The sequence below is a fragment of the Balaenoptera ricei genome, chromosome 5 (genome assembly GCF_028023285.1).
Source record: "Balaenoptera ricei isolate mBalRic1 chromosome 5, mBalRic1.hap2, whole genome shotgun sequence".
NCBI classification, from domain to species: Eukaryota; Metazoa; Chordata; class Mammalia; order Artiodactyla; family Balaenopteridae; genus Balaenoptera; species Balaenoptera ricei.
In genome coordinates this window covers 48,675,266-48,697,583 of record NC_082643.1, presented here as the reverse complement: position 1 = coordinate 48,697,583, position 22,318 = coordinate 48,675,266, and the positions used below count along the sequence as shown (strand labels likewise).

At 41.7% G+C, this 22,318-nt stretch overlaps 1 protein-coding gene and 1 pseudogene across 4 annotated transcripts in view; one reads left to right on the top strand and one right to left on the bottom strand.

The window, feature by feature from the left end:
- The window catches only part of FRAS1 (Fraser extracellular matrix complex subunit 1), a 447,355-nt gene that overhangs the window by 204,430 nt on the left and 220,607 nt on the right, over window positions 1–22,318 (top strand). For all 4 annotated transcript variants that reach the window (XM_059922796.1, XM_059922794.1, XM_059922793.1 and 1 more), the window contains exons 13-14: window positions 1,387–1,530; window positions 3,044–3,178. In XM_059922796.1, coding sequence (XP_059778779.1) covers window positions 1,387–1,530; window positions 3,044–3,178 — 279 coding nt within the window. The remainder of the gene's footprint in view (window positions 1–1,386; window positions 1,531–3,043; window positions 3,179–22,318) is intronic.
- Window positions 18,071–19,318, bottom strand: LOC132366720 (LIM/homeobox protein Lhx2-like; annotated as a pseudogene).

Sequence of the window (22,318 nt, the reverse complement as noted above, 5' to 3'; positions counted from 1 at the left end):
CAGAGAGATCTCCTCTCCTCCCACCCCTTGCTTCATTTTCTTTAGTCACCCACTGGGTTGGTTTGTTTGTTTATTCTTAATCTTTCTAACAAATGATGCTTTGTCCATGTATTTGCCAAACTCTACTGATTATGAGTATGTGACCTTGCACAAGTCATTGGTCCTCTCTGAATCTTAATTTTCTTGTTGATAAAACAGCCTTATCTACCTTGCAAAATTATTGTGAACATCAAATAACATAATATTTGACAACTTGTAAAAGCAAATATATGCATTAGGACTGTTCCATTGTTGAAGATAGAAGAAAAATTGCTGAAAGTTTGTTATGGACGTTCATTTCTTTAAGGTGAACTGTTAAACAGATGGCTTTTGGAGTTCTCAGATGGGTTTTTGAAGTTTAAAGACTCATTAATTTCTTCCAAAAGAAAATTTTATCTACTTGTTCTGCAACTCTGCCTCCAAATCACCTGGGGTTGAATTAGTTCCAGTTAATAATTGTTGGCAAGCACTAAAGTTGCTCTGGCTGAGCAGTAATTTGCCTATAAGCTCAGTCTCTCTTGGAGAAGTGGCATTTCCTTCTATTCATATTTCATAATTAATTGTTTTCATCCATGGGTTGCAGTTTTTCATATAGGCAGTTGCACTTGTTGTATTCAATGTATTCTGGCTAATCAGTGTTTCTGTGAAGAGTTTACCATGGGAAAAGAATAGCAACTTTAGGGTTTAATTATGTTACCTTCACTAAAGTGGCTCTCTGGGCTTTTCAAAACAAATATTTAGCATAATAGAGTGTCCCATACCTTGAAGATTAGGTCCTTGACAACTTCGAAAACTGAAAACGTCCTTTGCTGACAATTACCACTAAGTTCAGTGATGATCCCAATTACTGGGAATGAGATTTGAAATCTTGGAGAAAAAGAAGAAAACTGACTGTATTTTTTTAAGAAAATAATATCTATTTTTAAGCAGTGTAGGTTTTACGCCCTAACCTTTTATGCACATCAAAGGTTAAGAAGAACGTTTAAGAAATTATAAATTATTGAATCTGCTTAAATCATCTATTCAATATTATGGCACTAGTCATTCCTATTTCTAGAGGTATTCTAGGAGGTAGAAGCATTCAGTAGGGCTAGTTGGGTAAAGTTTTTAGCGTCTTCACTTTAAGGATACAGGAGACAGTGATGGTATTTCAGACAAGGAGCAATTCCTTGCAATCTTGCGTTGAAATCAGTTTTGCTATTTGGGGTCCTTTTTCATAGGGACCAGAGTTTTCTGTTCTCTGTGTTCTATACAGGTCCATATACCCCATAGATCCTTTGTTAGAAGGACGTAAGAAAAATCACATGGTCTTTACTGAGTTCTCCTCTCCTTTGGCCTTGATTGTAGTTCATTGCCACCCAGACTGCTTGACCTGCTCTCAGTCGCCAGACCACTGTGACCTCTGTCAGGACCCCACCAAGATGCTGCGGAACGGACGGTGTGTGCACAGCTGTGGTCTGGGATTTTACCAAGCCGGTGCTCTCTGTTTAGGTACGGCTCCAGGCAGACAGCCCAGAGGGGGACTGAGGCTCACTGGTGTCCAGGATGGGGTCATGGCGCAGGAAATGAACAATTTCCAAAAACCATTAGAAGGGAGTAATGTCATCCGTAGGCTACTTGACCTCTCTACTTGCAAGTCTCTCTCTTCTAACATTTGATGGGTGTTTCCAGGCTTACCGGGGAGGTAGATGATGGGGCAGTCAGATGCTTACTAGGTAGTCATGGCTGGATTTTTCACTTTTGAAAACTTTCAAGGATAGTCATTGGGATGCTCGGTGTCAGTTATTAAAACCCTCATATAGGGACTCCCCTGGTGGTCCGGTGGTTAAAACTTCACCTTCCAATGCAGGGGGTGCGGGTTCAATCCCTGGTCGGGGAGCTAGGATCCCACATGCCTCGCAGCCAAAAAACCAAATCATAAAACGGAAGCAATATTGTAACAAATTCAATGAAGACTTTAAAAATGGTTCACATCAAAAAATCTTAAAAAAAAAAAAACCCTCCTATAATCCAAGATAGAACTTTAGAGTTGACATGAACCTTCGAGATCACTTATGAGAACTTTCTCATTTTGCAGATGGGAAATCTATGGGCCAGAGAATTAGCTGGCTTGCTTAATATCACACAGATAGTTGGTAACAGAGCTTATCTCTTGTGGGTTACCAGAGGATCCAGAATGGGTTCGTGTGCAATCAGAATTCTTATAGTACATCTGGGAGGGAGCTCTTACCTGGGAGAATTTGGCTTGGTTGAGGCCAAATCATAGTTACTTTTTCTCCTATCTCTGACTCGTGGGGTTAATTATCCATTTAAGAGTGTGTAGGTTCATATCCTGGCTGTGAGTATAACCTCTCTGTGCCTCAGTATTCTTGCCTATAAAGTGGGGTAATACCGGTACCTTCCTCAGGAGGGTTTTGTGAGGATTACATGTGTCAGTACATGTAAAGTGCCTAGAATAGTGTCTAGGATGTAGTCAGGCCTCAATAAAAATCAACCACTTTTATTATTTTTGTGATTATTCACTCCTCCCTACTCTTTCTCCTGATTCATAATCTTCAGCCTTTTGGGAAGTTATTTATATCTCTGCCATAAGGGATATTCTTGTAAAATGGTTGAGTGAGAAAGATATTGGGGGCAACTGGATAAGGAGAAAAGAGCATAGACCCCTGAGCCTAACTGCCTGGCTTCCAATGCCAGCTTCATGTGACCTTGACCTCGAGCAGGTTACTTAACCTCTATGAGCATTAACATTGGGATTAACACTCTCTACCTCGTAGAGTTGTTGTGAAGATTAAATGTATTCATATATGTAAAGCACTTTGCACAGTGCCTGGCGTGAAGTATGTGCTACATAAATGAAGGCTCTAGAGTTATTTTCCTGCCTGTTTTGTTCTCTGTGTCTCCAGAGCCTCAGAATTGGGCTGTGTAGGAATCGGCACTGGGGTGGTGCCCTTGAACTAATCAGAGATTCCCTTCCTCTTCCTCCCAACCTTGTCCGAGTCAGCCTGCCAGCCTCAGTGTTCCGTGTGCACCAGTGGGCTAGAGTGCTCGTCCTGCCGGCCTCCCCTGCTGATGCAGCATGGCCAGTGCGTGTCCGCCTGTGGGAACGGCTTCTACCAAGACCGCCACTCCTGTGCAGGTAATCACTGACTGGGCCACGGTCAGCCGGGCCACTGAGAAAGCCATCCCCTGCCCCCAAGCCATCTGGGGCCACCCAGAGCTGTAAGCGACTGTAGGCTCCTTTCTTGCATGTCCTTGGTTAGATTTTTAGAGAAATCATTTGGAGGGAAAGTGGTGAAAGGGAACAAGTGCATGGTATTCATCAGGTGTGCAGGCCGAATGAGCTCCAAGGTCAGGTGAAGGTCCTCTGTGGAGGAGGCTGCTGGCCATCTCCACTCCAGCTCGTGGTCATAGGCAGAGTCCACGGGACTGTGGAAACCATCCTGAGAGGAAACACTGGTACTGTGCATGCCATGCGGATGTGAGGAGAGCGGGGCCTGGGGCCAGTCACATTATAGATCTCTTTGAGATCTGTAAGAATTCTTCTGTATTTCTGTATCCCCAACGTCAAGGGCTGCACAAAGAGTTCAGATTTGTGCAGCGTTTGTTGAGCAACTGTTTGAGGAATGAAAGAATGTCCTACCCCTTGGTGATCCTGAAGGACCAGTGTTTCAACAAAAGTCTCAGCCATAAAAGAGAAAAGAACCCTTAATGTTTATTACAATCATGTTCTGTTTACCTGTTATTTTAGAAGGGGCTCAAAGTGGGTGCATACACTTTTATAAGTGTCTAATGGTTTGGCAATTTAGGTAAACTGCTGAAATTTCAATTTGATGAAATTATTGAATGTATTCTTTACTCCTTTCTTTTTTTTTAAATTAATTAATTAATTAATTAAGTTATTTATTTTTGGGCTGTGTTGGGTCTTCGTTTCTGTGCGAGGGCTTTCTCTAGTTGGGGCAAGCGGGGGCTACTCTTCATTGCGGTGCGCGGGCCTCTCACTGTCGCGGCCTCTCTTGTTGCGGAGCACAGGCTCCAGACGCACAGGCTCAGTAGTTGTGGCTCACGGGCCTAGTTGCTCCGCGGCATGTGGGATCTTCCCAGACCAGGGCTCGAACCTGTGTCCCCTGCATTGGCAGGCAGATTCTCAACCACTGCGCCACCAGGGAAGCCCTACTCCTTTCTTCTATCCCATCAAAGAGACCTCCTGCTAGCACTCCTGCGACAGATTTGCTTTTGAAAGAGAATTAATTCCCTGTGGATTTTATTCTTCCCTCCGTACCACCTCCACCCCTACCACATGTCCCACCTACATGTTTACTTTTTTTTCTTTTTTGGCCACTTTTCTTTCTCCCAAGCCCAGTGTTTTACCTGGTGATGTTAATGCTGTTTCAGGGCACTTTGAAACGGGTAATGTTTCATTTGATTACTGGTTTACATAGCTGACTGCTTCCACATTCCATTCACATACCCATACACAAATGCCTTAGTAGAAAGTTGCTGGGAAAATTTGTTCATGCTCCCTCCAGGGAATTAAACCAATTTGCTTTAGTTCAGCCTGGTTGCATTTTTATACATAAAATGAGAAGAAAAAAGAGAGCAAGGGGAGAGAGAGAAGAGGAGAAGGAGAATGATCTTAAAAATTAAAGATAAACTTGTGATCAATTTCCATATACTGTTTCGATGCTGAGATTGCACAAATAATCTTTCCTTATAAATAAGCTTTCTCGTTGTCGGAATTATTTGAAATATTTGTGCTTGCACCATTTTTGGTGACTTTTCACCTTAGAAATCGGTCAGTCAACCAGCGCTCTTCCAGAAAGTGCTAAACTTTTCAAAATGAGCCTGCCATTTTATGATAACAACAGGTTTTGCTGGACTGATTCCTCCTGGCAGGGTCATTTATGTTCTGGCTGGCATCAATTGGCACTTTATTGACCCATCAAAACCGAAAAGAAAGTGAACACTGTGCTGAGGAAACTCATTACCAGAAATTACCTGATTAATATTCATGCTCGCCATGTTGAATATAAGGCGGAGTGAGAAATTTGGGGCAGAGCCAATTGGCACGTAGACACAGTGATTCTTCAATGAAAGGGTAGGAGCAGGTAAACCAGGGAGGGGTGAAAGAAGGCCCTGAGTCCTGCCAGAGAACTGCATCCTTAGGGGCCTTTGTCACTGCCACGCTTCCCTTGAGTTTTGTGGTGTATACACACACATATACATATGCTTACAAAAGTGTACACATGTGTGCATATATTAATATTATTGTTATAATCTTGTGCTTGATTCAACTGAATAGCATTGTAAATATAGATCACATTTTGTGTCCCATACCAGTCACTGCTTCATTTCCTCTGCCTTCCCCAACTTGAGAGTTTGACGCTTTGATCACTTTCCCTGAAGGATCAGCACCACCCAGTTTTTATACCAGTCTAAATCGGAGACAGGCAATGTGTAAGTTGCCTCTTCCCTACAGCAGGGAGGGCCAAGGCGCAGTCACCCTCTTAATGCCTAGAACTCACTTTCAGGCCTGGCTCTCAGGCTTCTGCCTTAACCCCTAGGCTTCTTTTGCCACCACCTGGATCTGGTCCAACATTCCTTCTTGACCCCATGGACGCTAGGTCCTAGGACTGGGGTTCTCCTTTGGTTCCTGCCACCTGTCCTGTGGTGACCCCTTTCTAGGAATTAACAGCCCATCTCTTAACCCCAACCTGATGGCCAAGCTTGACCCATGTATGGATGTTCTTTGTCCCACCCCCCAACACCACGTGACCTTGCACCCTTCCCCCATGGCTCTTAGGTACCACTTGCCCTGGACTTACTGTATTCTCTCTACCAGAGTGGTGGTTTCATTACCTCTTCTTAGAAACCTTGGTATTAAATCTAAATCTAGATCTAGACTGAGCTCGCCCATCCTGAAAACATTCTTCCTTGCCTGTCTTGCCCCTCTTTTCAATCAACCTCTGTTTCACTCTGGTGGGACTATTGAACTGTACACACAAATCATAGATATAAAAGCCCATAAGAAGAAAAGTTAAAACAACCAAACTAACACACACCGTGCAAGATTAGTTTAAAATGAGTAGCTCAAGACTGTAAACCTTGAGTTGAGAAAGAGCAGAATTTAGCCAGTTTTTATATGTGTATCAGTGTTTGCTTTGTCTACTTAAAACTTCCAGTATTCGCAAAAGTTTGAGGATGGAGCTGTGTGTACCCATGGCAGGTGCTGCCTTCATACTGCAGACCCAGAGATGGGCGGGAGGGTGATACAGTGCTCGAGACCGTAGGCTCGAGAGCCAAACCACCTGGATGCCAGTCTTGGCTCTGTCACTTCAAACAGCCTATTCTTTAACTTTGTGCTTCAATTGCCTACGGCTGAAGCAGGGACAGTGATATCTGCTGTATAGCATTGTTGTGCAGATTGAATGAGTGAATTCACACATGTCGTTTAGGATGGCGCCTGGCACCTGTAAGCCCTCCATGTATGTTAGGAGACTTGGATTTTTGCTTCCCATCGTCCTTTCCTGTTCCCTGTCCCCCACTCCTCCATTCACTCTCTATTGACCATTGCTCGAGATCCTGAGAATATGAAGAGAAGAGTCCATGTTTGCCTGTAGTGAGCTGGTAATCAAGGCAGGGTTAGCTGCTGCTTACAGAGATGTGAAAAAATAAAAATACAAACATAAAAACTTCTGCAGCTTATTCTATATCTGATTGCTGTGTGGTCTTAGATTTTGAAACTTAAAGAATCAAGCAACTGAACATTTTTTAGGTTTGTGTGAGTTGAATCTCAACTCTACCACTTACTGCTGTATGGCTTTGGGCAAGTCATTTAACCACTTTAAGCCTCAGTTTCCACCACTGTAAAATGGGGATAATATTATCTACTTTAAGCCATTAATATGAAGGTTAGAAAAGATGTTTGAAAATGTAAATATATTATGACTGACACATAGTATGTGGACAATAAAAGGCAGCTATTGTCATTATCAAATCTGTACCTTTATTTTTCAATTTATGCAAATGAAAATCAAATAGCTTGCATTAATAAACAAAGGGTTTTGTGCCATTTGTGTCTGATTTTAAACAACTTTTATATATTATGGAGAAGTAAATATAATATAGAGAACGGTTTACTGTATTCATCACAAGTTGAGATCATTTTATTTTCTTTAAATGCTTCGATTAAATGATGAGAATCTGGAATGATTTGTTTCTTAGCCAACATTAAGGTACATTTAGAAGGAAAACTTATGATAAGAAAACCTGTAAAATTTACATATAGGATGCTGACCTGGCTGAGATTTAAAAGCTGGAGTTTGAACAGAAGAATTTCTAAAGTTAATTATTTGTTGGAATTTTGTTTGACTGGAGCAGCCCAACCATTTGTGGACGTGAAGCGCTGACCCCTTGCAGCCAGGCCCAAAGCAGTACTTGCTGGGTCTCAGCATTATATTCTGCTTGTGGCTGAGCCCAGCCTGGCCGTGCCCAGGAAGAACCTCTTGGCAAAGGCATTTATGAAACTGATGTTCTGCAAGCCTCAAGGAAACAGGAGCCCTCCTTGTTCTGTTGGGATAGCCACTGTCAAGCTGGTTTCTTCCATGGCCCCTCCAACATCCCCCAGAGCTGGAGGGTCAGTCCCAATTTCACTGCCAGATCACATATTCAGTCTGGGGGCCCAGCACAGCCTACGAGTCTGCCTTTGCCCATTTTGTTTTGCCCTTTAAATCTTACGCGTGTTCAAACCTCTGGTATTCGACAGCAATTATGGTGTCTCACTAAATTGCTCAGTGTCTTGTAAAGGGGACTTAACTGCTTCAAGTGATATTCCCATCTCCTTCATTCTGTTCATGCGACGAATATTTGTTGAGGCTCTTCCACGTCCCAGGCGCTGGGATACTGCAGTGAACTGACAGAAAACTGCCCTGTGGTTCAGGAACTTAACGTTCTCAATGGGAGAAGAGTGTCAGTAAATAAGCAAATAAATAAGATCATTTCAAATAGTTACCATTATATGAATTCATTACCTTCAGTGCTATAAAGACAGTTTAAAAGGTCTATTATAGGAAGTGACTGATTACTGAGGCAGGGACATGTCTTATCCTTCTGAATTCCCCACAGTGCTGAGCACATATAAGGCCCTCTGGAACAACTTTTGATTGAAAAAAGTGTGACTTAAACCACTGCACAAAGGAGAAAGCATAGGATTGTACAGGCATGCCTAGACTCTGGCTTCCTGGTGACCCGATTTCCATTTAGCTTCTATTATTTACTCCCTGTCAGCAATTCCTGGCTACCTGTGGCCTCAGGAAAATTACAGAATCTTATTTTTCCCACCCTTCTTTTTCTTGTCTTTACTTACCTCCTCTCTAAGATACCTGGGTGCCTTATGAGTGCTGAAACAGTGATTCTTCTTAAAAAAAACCTGTCACTGGAACTTGGGAAGTATCCACGGGGTGTTTTAAGCCATTCAGAAGGGAGGACAACAGGAGTGCCCTCCTAGAATGTTCGTTCCCTGAGTAAACTAGGCCCAGTGAAGCAGGTGACAATCGTATTCCAAATCCCCTCCCTCTCTGGACATTCTCGAAAAGGATAAATAGAGAGAGGAAGGAAAAAGCAGCTGGTGGTGTTTTGCCTGGTGGGCCTCTGCTCTAGCAGGCAACTGGCTGTGTTTGGCATTCGTGCTGCTCATTGGACCCTTGCCGCGTATGCCAAAGGCAGATGACAGAACAGAAGTATCACATACCAGCCGAGAAAGCCCGCCACAAGTGCAAGGGAGTTGATCTTCCAGACAGATCCCATTCTTCCTGACAAATCTGAACCCCCAAATATTTCAGCTATGGATTACAAAGTAGTGACAAGTCTTCTGGCTTTCTGCCCAGTTCTTAGCGTTCTCAGTTATTTTAGCTAGACCGTGTGGCGTACATTTGTACATTCTTTCTCTCTTTTCCACATTCCCCACCCAGCACCCTCCCTGCTCTGCCCTCCCCTCCCTTTTTTATGCTGCCTGCAGATTACCCAGCACCTCCATGCTAATCACTGCCCAGATCTGAGCAGGCTGTGCCAGTGCGGCCAGGAAGTCTGGGAACTCGCCCATCAAAAGCCTGGTTTGGGCTGGTGGTCCCTCCTTTGGGTCTTTAGCTTCTATAGACAAGTAGACTCAAGGTATCACTGGAAAAATCGATAGCCATTTAATTAACACGAGCTGAGGAAAACCCCAGGGAGTCCAAGCAGCTGAGAGTTGCCAATGGTCACAGTGGGTGAGTGGAATCTGAGAATTCTGTTTGGCTTTCAGGCTCAGCCTAGGTGGTCACCGCATTTGAAAACCCTCAGGGTGTGCTGTGTTGTAGATTTAGGAGTATAGGTAGAGGGACAGCAGACAGAACGGATAACCTGAGGAGTGTTCCTGGTGAGCTGAATGTCTGCCTTATCCTCTCACCTATGTACCTTTGAAAAGCTCGCCTGCTTGTAAATCTCTCTCCATGTGGACCTGCCAAAGCCTCCGTCAGCTGGGAAGTTGTTCCTTCGGTTCAAGCTCTCTGTCTACAGAAGACCCTGCTAAAAATTCAAATATGTTACCAAGACAAGCAAATCATTCAGCTGTATCACAAATGTGGTTAATAGATTAACTAGCTATTTTCCCAGCACCTGGCTTAGGGAAAAGTACTATATGCTTTTTTTTTTTCTCCTTTAGAAATTTTTTCCCCTAAGTACCAAATGAATTCATCTAATAAAGTCATTAAAATTCAAGGCGCATAAAATCAGTGAAAATCCCTGACTCGAGCTCTCCTAAATCATGGCTGTTGGTATTTTGGTGAATGTCTTCCTAATTTATGTAGTGTGTGAGTGTGTGTGTGTGTGTGTGTTGTGCACACAGACACATATAGATGCATTTATTTTTCAAAAGTAAAATCACACTCCATATATAGTTTTATTGCCTGTTTTCCCCATGTTATTTATTATCCTTCTACAACATCTTTTTAAAGCTGTTGTATAATTTTCCATCTGTGGCTGTGCAAGAATCCATTTAGCCAATCCTCTGTTTGACATTTCTTCCTCATTTTTCCATGATCATAAATAACCACGATGTAAACATTTTTAATAGAAATTGTGGTAAATATGTTTGATTAGGGTAAATTCTTAGACATGTAATTGCTGGCCCTAAGTGTACATAGGCACATATTTAAGCTTTTGACACATATTAACATATTACTCTCCTTTAAAGAAGCTGTAATTTGCACTCCTGCTAGAAACACATGAGGGTGCCTACCTCCTACTACCCTTGTCAGCACTAGGTATTACCATAATCATTGCATTTGTCAATTTGATTGATGTAAAATGTAATCTTGTTTATTTATTTATTTATTTATTAATACTTACTTTGGGGATTTATATGAAGGAAGTTGAATTAATCATACTTACCCGTTCATGGCCGCCTTTCATCATTGGCCTGGACCAGGCTATTCTCCTCCTTATCTATCTGTCTATCTCCCTGTCTGTCTACTCCTTTTGTCCCCATAACCTGTTCCCACTTCCTTTCTCCCCAGCTCCCCACTTAAGTAACTATTCTAATGCAATTTAATGTGGATTTGTTGTGTGTGTGTGCTCTTACTGTTTTGTATGCATGTATTTTAAATATTCATACATATTACTAGGTGGATATTTCGTTCTTTTCCCTTTTTTTTTTTTTTTTTAGTTTCAATAAGTGGTTTTATTACTGGTTAGATTTTACAACTTCTGATATTTGAACAGACTTCCCCCCTAAAATTCTAAAACAACAAAATGACAAAATGACCGTTGGAGGGGGTTGATTTTTTTCTTTTTCTTTTTTTCTTTTTAGGACTATTCAAAGTAACAAACTTTTTTTTTTTTTTTTTTTTTTTTTTTTTTTTACATTTTTGCTCTGGTCATAAATATACAGAGAGAAAAAGAGGGAGAGAAAAATGAACAAGTCATCCAAAGTATGGAGATAAAACAGTATTCCTAAGGCACGTGGCAGTCTTAGAAAATACAGAAGCTCTAGCCAACTTAAATTATGTGTTGTTTTAACTCACTCAGTCCACAAAACTGTACAGTGACACAAAGGCTCTGTTGCAGATAGATCTTCCAAGTAATTCCAGTCCACACCGCTGTGTCAGCCGGGGGCGCAATTATTTTCTTCCTCAGTTTCCACACAAGATCCTAAAATGTGGTTAGCTAGTTGCTCAAAGCCTGCATTTTAAAATACACTTGGGCAGATTGGTTCAAGATGGCTGAGTAGAAGGACATGTGCTCACTACCTCTTGCGAGAGCACTGGAATCACAACTAACTGCTGAACAATCAATGACGGGAAGATACTGGAACTCACCAAAAAAGATAGCCCACATCCAAAGACGAAGGAGAAGCTGCAATGAGACAGTAGGAGGGGCACAATCACAATAAAATCAAATCCCATAACTGCTGGGTGGGTGACTCACAAACTGGAGAACACTTATACCACAGAAGTCCACCCACTGGAGTGAAGGTTCTGAGCCCCATGTCAGGCTTCCCAACCTGGGGGTCCAGAAATGGGAGGAGGAATTCCTAGAGAATCAGATTTTGAAGGCTAGCGGGATTTGGTTGCAGGACTTCAACAGGACTGGGGGAAACAGAGACCCCACTCTTGGAGGGCACACACAAAGTAGTGTGCGCATCGGGACCCAGGGGAAGGAGCAGTGACCCCATAGGAGAATGAACCAGACCTACCTGCTAGTGTTGGAGGGTCTCCTTCAGAAGCAGGGGGTGGCTCTGTCTCACCGTGAGGACAAGAACACTGGCAGCAGAAGTTCTGGGAATTACTCCTTGGCGTAAGCTCTCCCACAGTCAGCCATTAGCCCCACCAAAGAGCCCAGGTAGGCTCCAGTGTTGGGTTGCCTCAGGCCAAACAACCAATAGGGAAGGAACCCAGCCCCACCCATCAGCAGTCAAGTGGATTATAGTTTTACTGAGCTCTGCCCACCAGAGCAACAGCCAGCTCTACCCACCACCAGTCCCTCCCATCAGGAAACTTGCACAAGCCTCTTAGATAGCCTCATCCACCAGAGGGCAGATAGCAGAAGCAAGAAGAACTACAATCCTGCAGCCTGTGGGACAAAAACCACATTCACAGAAAGATAGACAAGATGAAAAGCCAGAGGGCTATGTACCAGATGAAGGAACAAGATAAAACTCCAGAAAAACAACTAAATGAAGTGGAGATAGGCAACCTCCCAGAAAAAGAATTCAGAATAATGACAGTGAAAATGATCCAGGACCTCAGAAAAAGAATGGAGGCAAAGATCGAGATGATGCAAGAAATGTTTAACAAAGACCTAGAAGAATTAAAGAACGAACACTTAGAAGAATTAAAGAACAAACAAACAGAGATGAATATTACAATAACTGAAATGAAAAATACACTAGGAGGAATCAACAACAGAATAACTGAGGCAGAAGAACGGATAAGTGACCTGGAAGATACAATAGTGGAAATAGCTACCACAGAGCAGAATAAAGAAAAAAGAATGAAAAGAAATGAAGACAGCCTAAGAGACCTCTGGGACAACATTAAACACAACAACGTTCGCATTATAGGGGTCCCAGAAGGAGAAGAGAGAGAGAAAGGACCTGAGAAAAATATTTGAAGAGATTATAGTCGAAAATTCCCTTACATGGGAAAGGAAATAGCCACCCAAATCCAGGAAGTGGAGAGAGTCCCAGGCAGGGTAAACCCAAGGAGAAACACGCCGAGACACATAGTAATCAAACTGATGAAAATTAAACACAAAGAAAAATTATTGAAAGCAACAAGGGAAAAACGACAAATAACATACAAGGGAACTCCCATAAGGTTAAAAGCTGATTTCTCAGCAGAAACACTACAAGCCAGAAGGGAGTGGCACGATACATTTAAAGTGATGAAAGGGAAGAACCTACAACCAAGATTACCTGGCAAGGATCTCATTCAGATTCGATGGAGGAATCAAAAGCTTTACAGATAAGCAAAAGCTAAGAGAATTCAGCACCACCAAACCAGCTCTACAACAAAGGCTAAAGCAACTTCTCTAAGTGGGAAACACAAGAGAAGAAAAGGACCTACAAAAACAAACCCATAACAATTAAGAAAATGGTAATAGGAACATACATATCGATAATTACCTTAAACGTGAATGGATTAAAAGCTCCAACCAAAAGACACAGGCTCACTGAATGGATAGAAAAACAAGACCCATATATATGCTGTCTACAAGAGATCCACTTCAGACCTAGGGACACATACAGACTGAAAGTGAGGAGATGGAAAAAGATATTCCATGCAAATGGAAATCAAAGGAAAGCTGGAGTAGCCATACTCATATCAGATACAATAGACTTTAAAATAAAGAATGTTACAAGAGACAAGGAAGGACACTACATAATGATCAAGGGATCAATCCAAGAAAAAGATATAACAATTATAAGTATATATGCACCCAACATAGGAGCACCTCAATACATAAGGCAATGGCTAACAGCTATCAAAAAGGAAATCGACAGTAACACAGTAATAGTGGGGAACTTTTAACACCTCACTTACACCAAAGGACAGATCATCCAAACAGAAAATTAATAAGGAAACAGAAGCTTTAAATGACACAGTAGACCAGATAGATTTAATTGATATTTATAGGACATTCCATCCAAAAATAGCAGATTACACTTTCTTCTCAAGTGCACACAGAACATTCTCCAGGATAGATCACATCTTGGGTCACAAATCAAGCCTCAGTAAATTTAAGACAATTGAAATTATATCAAGCATCTTTTCTGACCACAGCACTATGCGATTACAAATCAATTACAGGGAAAAAAACAGAAAAAACACAAACACATGGAGGCTAAACAATATGTTACTAAATAACCAAGAGATCACTGAAGAAATCAAAGAGGAAATCAAAAAATGCCTAGAGACAAATTACAGTGAAAACACGACAATCCAAAACCTATGGGATGCAGCAAAAGCAGTTCTAAGAGGGAAGTTTATAGCAATACAAGCCTATCTCAAGGAACTAGAAAAATCTCAAAAAAAGAATCTAACCTTACACCAAAATGAACTAGAGAAAGAAGAACAAACAAAACCTGAAGTTAGTAGAAGGAAAGAAATCATAAAGATCACAGCAGAAATAAATAAAATAGACACAAAGAAAACAATAGCAAAGATCAATAAAACTAAAAGCTGGTTCTTTGAGAAGATAAAAAAATTGACAGACCATTAGCCAGACTCATCAAGAAAAAGAGGGAGAGGAATCAAATCAATAAAATCAGAAATGAAAAAGGAGAAGTTACAACAGTCACCACAGATATACAAAGCATCCTAAGAGACTACTATAAGCAACTCTATGCCAATAAAATGTACAACCTGGAAGAAATGGACAAATTCTTAGAAAGGTATAACCTTCCAAGACTGAACCAGGGAGAAAGAGAAAATATGAACAGACCAATCACAAGTAATGAACTTGAAACTGTGATTAAAAATCTTGTAACAAACAGAAGTCCAGGACCAGATGGCTTCACAGGTGAATTCTATCAAACATTTACAGAAGAGCTAACACCCATCCTTCTCAAACTCTTCAAAAAAATGGCAGAGGAAGGAACACTCCCAAACTCATTCTATGAGGCCACCATCACCCTGATACCAAAACCAGACAAAGATACTACAAAAAAAGAAAATTACAGACCAATATCACTGATGAATATAGATGCAAAAATCCTCAATAAAATACTAGCAAACAGAATCCAACAACACATTAAAAGGATCATACACCATGATCTAGTGGGATTTATCCCAGGGATTCAAGGATTCTTCAATATACGCAAATCAATCAATGTGATACACCATATTAACAAACTGAAGAAGAAAAACCATGTGGTCATCTCATTAGATGCAGAAAAAGCTTTGGACAAAATTCAACACCGACTTGTGATAAAAACTCTACAGAAAGTGGGCATAGAAGGAACCTACCTCAACATAATAAAGGCCATATATGACAAACCCACAGCAAACATCATTCTCAATGGTGAAAAACTGAAAGCATTTCCTCTAAGATCAGGAACAAGACAAAGATATCCCCTCTCACACAACTATTCAACATAGTTTTGGAAGTCCTAGTCACAGCAATCAGAGAAGAAAAAGAAATAAAAGGAATACAAATTGGAAAAGAAGAAGTAAAACTGTCACTGTTTGCAGATGACATGATACTATACATAGAGAATCCTAAAGATGCCACCAGAAAACTACTAGAGCTAATCAATGAATTTGGTAAAGTTGCAGGATACAAAATTAATGCACAGAAATCTCTTGCATTCCTATACACTAATGATGAAAAATCTGAAAGAGAAATTAAGGAAACACTCCCATTTACCATTGCAACAAAAAGAATAAAATACCTAGGAATAAACCTACCTAGGGAGACAAAAGACCTGTGTGCAGAAAACTATAAGACACTGATGAAAGAAATTAAAGATAATACCAACAGATGGAGAGATATACCATGTTCTTGGATTGGAAGAATCAATATTGTGAAAATGACTATACTACCCAAAGCAATCTACAGATTCAATGCAATCCCTATCAAATTACCAATGGCATTTTTTACAGAACTAGAACAAAAAGTCTTAAAATTTGTATGGAGATACAAAACACCCCGAATAGCCAAAGCGGTTTGAGGGAAAAAAATGGAGCTGAAGGAATAAGACTCCCTTACTTCATACTATATTACAAAGCTACAGTAATCAAGACAATATGGTACTGGCACAAAAACAGAAAAAACAGAGCAATGGAACAAGATAGAAAGCCCAGAGATAAACCCACGCACCTATGGTCAACTAATGTATGACAAAGGAGACAAGGATATACAATGCAGAAAAGACAGTCTCTTCAATAAGTGGTGCTGGGAAAACTGGACAGCTACATGTAAAAGAATGAGATTAGAAAACTCCCTAACACCATACACAAAAATAAACTCAAAATGGATTAAAGACCTAAATGTAAGACCAGACACTATAAAACTCTTAGAGGAAAACATAGGAGAACGCTCTTTGACATAAATCATAGCAAGATCTTTTTTGATCCACCTCCTAGAGTAACAGAAATAAAAACAAAAATAAACAAATGGTACCTAGTGAAACTTAAAAGCTTTTGCAAAGCAAAGGAAACTACAAACAAGACGAAAAGACAACCCTCAGAATGGGAGAAAATATTTGCAAATGAATCAACGGACAAAGGATTAATCTCCAAAATATATAAACAGCTCATGCAGCTCAATATTAAAGAAACAAACAACCCAATCAAAAAATGGGCAGAAGACCTAAATAGACATTTCTCCAAAGAAGACATACAGATGGCCAAGAAGCACATGAAAAGCTGCTCAACATCACTAATTATTAGAGAAATGCAAATCAAAACTACAATGAGGTATCACCTCACACCAGTTAGAATGGGCATCATCAGAAAATCTACAAACAATAAATGCTGGAGAGGGTGTGGAGAAAAGGGAGCCCTCTTGCACTGTTGGTGGGAATGTAAATTGATACAGCCACTATGGAGAACAGTATGGAGGTTCCTTTAAAAACTAAAAATAGAATTACCATATGACCCAGCAATCCCACTACTGGGCATATACCCAGAGAAAACCATAATTCAAAAAGACACATGCATCCCAGTGTTCATTGCAGCACTATTTACAATAGCCAGGTCATGGAAACAGCCTAAATGCCTACTGACAGACGAATGGATAAAGAAGTTGTGGTACATATATACAATGGACTATTACTCAGCCATAAAAAGGAACGAAATTGGGTCATTTGTAGAGACGTGGATGGATCTAGAGAATGTCATATAGAGTGAACTAAGTCAGAAAGAGAAAAATATCGTATATTAATGCATATATGTAGAACCTAGAAAAATGGTACAGATGAACCAGTTTGCAGGGCAGAACTAGAGACACAGATGTAGAGAACAAACGTATGGACACCAAGGGGGGAAAGTGGCGGGGGGTGGGTGGTGGTAGTGGTGGTGGTGGTGGTGGGGGTGGGATGAATTGGGAGATTGGGATTGACATGTATACACTAATATATATAAAATGGATAACTAATAAGAACCTGCTGTATAAAAAAAATAAGTAAAATTCAATAATAAATGAATAACTAAATAAACGGCACCATCATCCAGTTGCTTGGGCCAAACAATAATAAAAAGAAAAAACGTTTAAAAAAAAGACAAAAATAAAAAAATTCATAATACTTATCGGGCTTATGGGTAAGTACCTTTTTTGATAACAAGACTCTGGTTCTAAGGTTGAAAGGTGCTTAAAACTCAGTAAAGAAATAATAGCAAATTGGGTTTGGTATTATCTCTTCCATAATGATTGAATTGGAGTAAGAACCAGCTTGTTTTATTAAATGCTACTTTTAGAAGGATGGGAAAATATAAATCCTGAAAGCAATTTATAGTTTTCCCAGCACTGACTCTTTTCCTGGTTCTTCTTAGTTCACTTCAGAGTGACAGTGAAAAAATTTTGCAGGATTAACACTGTTACTCGATTTGCAGTTGACGGATTGGATGTTTTTAAGTGTATCTACTGCTTTGGAGGAATTCCTGACCTACTTCAAAATTAGTTTTTCCAGTAAAGTCAACCGTTAGTGATTATCTTTGCCACAAATCTTTCTTTAGACGATTCCTGAAAGATAACATGTATATTAACTGGGCTTACGTTACCTATTTTTTCTTTTTGGAATTATATCAACTAAAGCAAACAAAAATGTAATGATTTAAGAAATTTGGTGGACTTTTTTATTTGTGTTTGTATTTTTAAGTAAGTAGGTTACGTTATATTATTTCTCCAAAGCTCTGTTGTTTTTATTTTTTTCAGTTTGGATTTTTTTTTTTTTTTTTTTTTGTAATTGACTCCGAACCTTGGCAAGCTGTAATCCATAATCAAATAAATGCTTTATTTTTATGCGTGTAAAAAAATAATAAAATACACTTGGAATTCAACTAAAGATAATTTCTTTTTTAAAGCAATTGTGGGGCGGGGGCGAGGGGCGGAGACTCATTAGAAAAGGTTGGTTAAGAGTCGTTTGCGAGGGGCTGTGAGGTTCGTGGTCCTCCAGGTTGCCAGGCCCAGAAGTTAAGACGGACGTCACGGAGTGTGGGGCTGGTCAGGTCTGTGAGGGTGGTGGGCGTCCTGGGGTGGCTGCGCGAGGCCTTGGACAGCTCCGAGGCCGGCCCCTATGGCGTCCCCGTCTGCAGCACCGCCTCTGTCGACTTGTCCACGCCCGTGTTTTCCCGCTGTACGAAGTTGCGCCTGAAATTGGACTGGGCGTTCTGAGACGAGACCTGGAGGACCCGCTTGGTGAGGCCTGTCTTTTGCGTGAGCTGCTTCAAGTCCTTGGCATCGGGGCTGTGGTTAATGGCAAAGACTTCACGGTCCGAAGCTGGTGGTGCTTGAAGGAGTTGCGCATGCACTTCGTCTAACGGCTGCTCGGGTACAGCTGGTCGCGGTCCAGGAGCTCCACATCGTTCCTGTTGCAGCTCAGTGCAGCGTTGTAGGTCGCCAGGGCCGCCCCGGGCCCGAGGCTCTTGCGCTTCCTCGGCCGCCCCCTCTGCACCGTGCCTACGCTATTGTAGTAGGGAAGACCCAGAGGGTTGGCCCCTGCTGCACCCAACCCTGCGCTCTTGGCCACGTCGGCGTGGTTGAAGTGCGCGGGGCACTCGCCCTGCAGCAGCGCCTCGAAGTGCAAGCGGCGGTAGACCAGTCTGTCCTTCATGCGGAAGTGGTCCCCCGTGGTCAGCATCTTGTTACACGCGGTGCACGTGAAGCAGTTGAGGTGATAAAGCAAGTCCCGAGTTCGCATCACCATCTCCGAGGCCGAGATGTCTGGGTGGCAGCGGGCGCAGCGCTGCACGGAGAACCGCCTGTAGTAGTCTTCCTTGCGGTAGATGCTTCCATCCTTGCTGAAACAGGTGAGCTCCGACTCCAGGTTGAGCTTGCACTCGCAGCGCTTGAGGCAGCGCACGTGCCACTGCATGTCCACCGCCGGCAGGTAGTAGCGGTCGGAGATCTTAACCCTGCAGCCGGCGCAGAGCGCAGCACAGTCACTGCTGATGGACGGCATGGTCGTCTCCGTGTCGCCGTGGTCGATGGCGGAGCTGATGGCGGGAGCCTCGCTCTTGGCCCTGCGGTCCATTTCTTCGATGACCCCGTGCACCTCGGGGCCCGACCGACTGTGGAACAGTATCGCGGGACCGGCGGGGCCGGGGGCACGGCTCCTCCGCCTCTTTTTTTTAAATTTTAAAGACTTAAAAAAATGTTAGAGCCATTTTAGGTTCACAGCAAAATTAAAAGGAAAGTGCAGAGATTTCCCATATACTCCCTGCCCCAACACATGCTCAGCCTCCCCCATTATCAACATCCTACACCAGAGTGGTACATTTGTTACAAAGGATGAACCATTCTTTTTCTTTGTTTCCCTCACTAAGCACTGTTATTAAGATGCATACATGTTGCTATATGTACATCCAATCCATTGCACCTAGTTGCTGTTCTCCTGTGTAATTTGCATATCTCTGCCTATTCATGAGGCTGAAGATGTTTTTCATGTGTTGTTGTTTTTTATAAGTTTATTTTTATTTTTGGCTGCGTTGGGTCTTTGTTGCTGCACGCAGGCTTTCTCTAGTTGCGGCGAGCGGGGGCTACTCTTCGTTGCGGTGCGCGGGCTTCTCATTGCGGTGGCTTCTCTTGTTGCGGAGCACGGGCTCTAGGCGCGCGGGCTTCAGTAGTTGTGGCACAGGGGCTCAGTAGTTGTGGCTTGTGGGCTTTAGAGCGCAGGCTCAGTAGTTGTGGCACATGGGCTTAGTTACTCCGTGGTTTTTTCATGTGTTTTTATTTTTCTATTATGAACTCCCTCAAGTACATACCGGTTTTCAGAACATGTAGAGACCAGGCATTCCAATGTCAGGTGTAAAAGCTTCTGTTGGCACAGGGAAGAAGGTTGATGGCAGAGACCAGCCTGGTAGGGGACAGAAACAGATGGGAGTAAAAGGATCAAAAATGATGATGACTCAGATGCACTTCACTTTTAGATTTGTCTGGCATCTGTGCTTCTTAGGCTAGTAGGCTTGGTCTCAGGTGCGGCTGTTATGAAGGGAGGGGAACATAGTCTGCCCAGCATCTCGGCGTGGCCTTGTGCTTCACAGAGCTATTCTCAGTCACTTTCCAAAGGGCTTTTGTTGATGTTTTGTAGCAATTACAAGGAAAGAGCTCTAGGGTGTGAGGCCTCTGGGAAAGGCTGGAGCCCCTTTATGTAACTGCTGGAAGAATCCCTGCTGATTCTGTTACTTCCCTTCACTCCCTTTCTATGTGAACCTTCCTTTCCCACAGTCTTTTTCATCCTTACCCCTTCTGTCTTGCGTTACATTTTAATTTGCTCCCTAAATAATTGCTTTGCTTTTGATGCCATCTGAAACAAGATTTGTTAGGTCTCATAGGGTGTGCCACTCATATGATCACATACAACATTCTCTGCTTTCTCAAATATGTCATCTCGCCATATCCCCATGAGTTAAGTACAACAAATAGTATTATTCCCACTTTACAGATTAGGAAAGCAAGGAACAGTGAAGTTGAGTTTAAATAGATATTTTTTTCATCCAACAAGAGCTTCTTGTTAGAAATTTACGCACTGTCTGCTGATAATACTTTAAAACTTAAGTCCTTCCTAGTCATTTGTGAGATATGAATGATAGCAGTTGCCACGACATGGATAATGAAGGAATTTGCCTTGTGTATGATGTGCTTGCTTGTGTCTGGGGTTTGGGCTGCTTTGTGTAGTTGAGAGTGAAAACTTGGCAGTTTGTAACCCTGAACTACAGCCTTACTGATGACTAAAAGGGCCTCCTGATCAAGTGTGCTAATTCCCTGGTAATGGAAGGGAAACTTATTCCAAAAGACCATGGAAAAGGCAAGGATCCGAGGCTCCTTCAGTTTGAACTGAAGGCTAAGCCCATGGGAATCTGTGTCTATTGCCTGGGATCTGAGAAGGCTTCCTGGAAAATAAGAAGTGGTTCATCGGAAGTGTTTTTAACACTTCCTTGGAAAAGGGCTGCATTTTATTCTTCGAGTAGCACAGGTTAAATTTTTTTATAGCAATCTTCTATTTCAAAATTATCAAGTATGAAAAGAAGTTTGTTATTTTTAGAGTAGGATTTCAATATAGAGTTGCCAAAAGAAGAGTAATTCATTCCTTTTCATTTTGAAGTAAATTGCTCAGCAAGCCAACGCATGTCTTGTCATGCTCCAGAAAAATCAGGGGCTTTCCTAAATAAATTATCTACTGCATGTGAGATAAGACAATGGCTTTATCTTATTTGTCCTCTGTTTTAACTTACTGCCGCAATTTTCACGATATACACTTCGAACCCTGGGTGAGCTGAAATGTGTCAGTAAGAGAAATTATGGTGAAAAGTCAGGGACTGACCTTTTATTTTTCATAATAACCCAAATGTAATAAAAGCCCCATGTAAACTAAGCCTGCAAGAAGAGATTATCTGTGGTAGCATATGTTCAGTGTTAGAAATTAGAAATCAATTGCAAAACACAGGGGCACAGGGGGAGTATGTCATTATAAGAAATGACAGCTCAAAAAAAAAAAAAAAAAGGAAAGAAAAGAAGTGACAGCTCAGCATAGTCCTGTGTTGAAATAAAAATCCCTTCTGCTGTCCTGCCCAGCCATGGAACATGCCTTTTATTCGAGATGGAAAAAAGAGAAGGCCCAGCATCACATTTGGTACTCAATGTAGATGCAGCATAAATATTTGTCATCATAAGCAGATCTGGACTCCAGTATTTATTAGGTAAATTTTACAGCTCTGAATGTATCTATCTTATCATATCTTTAGACTCTGACCTCATGCTCAGCTGTTTCCATACAGAAGGTAAAAACTGGTAGGATGAATCCCCCATAACCAATGAAAAAAATCTGCTGTGCGTTCACTTAACATGCATTTAATGAATACTGACTTTATACCAGGCATCAATCTGAATACTGGGGGTTTAAGATGACTAAAACATAGCCCCTGTTTTGGAGGATAGTACATTCCATTGAATGGGATTAATTTGTAACTGAATCATTAGTACAGTAGGATAAATAGCATGAGAGGCACATACAAAGTGCTGCAGGAACATAGAGGAAGGAGCGCCTGACTTTGTCTGGACAAGTTTAGCAAAGCTTCACAGAAGT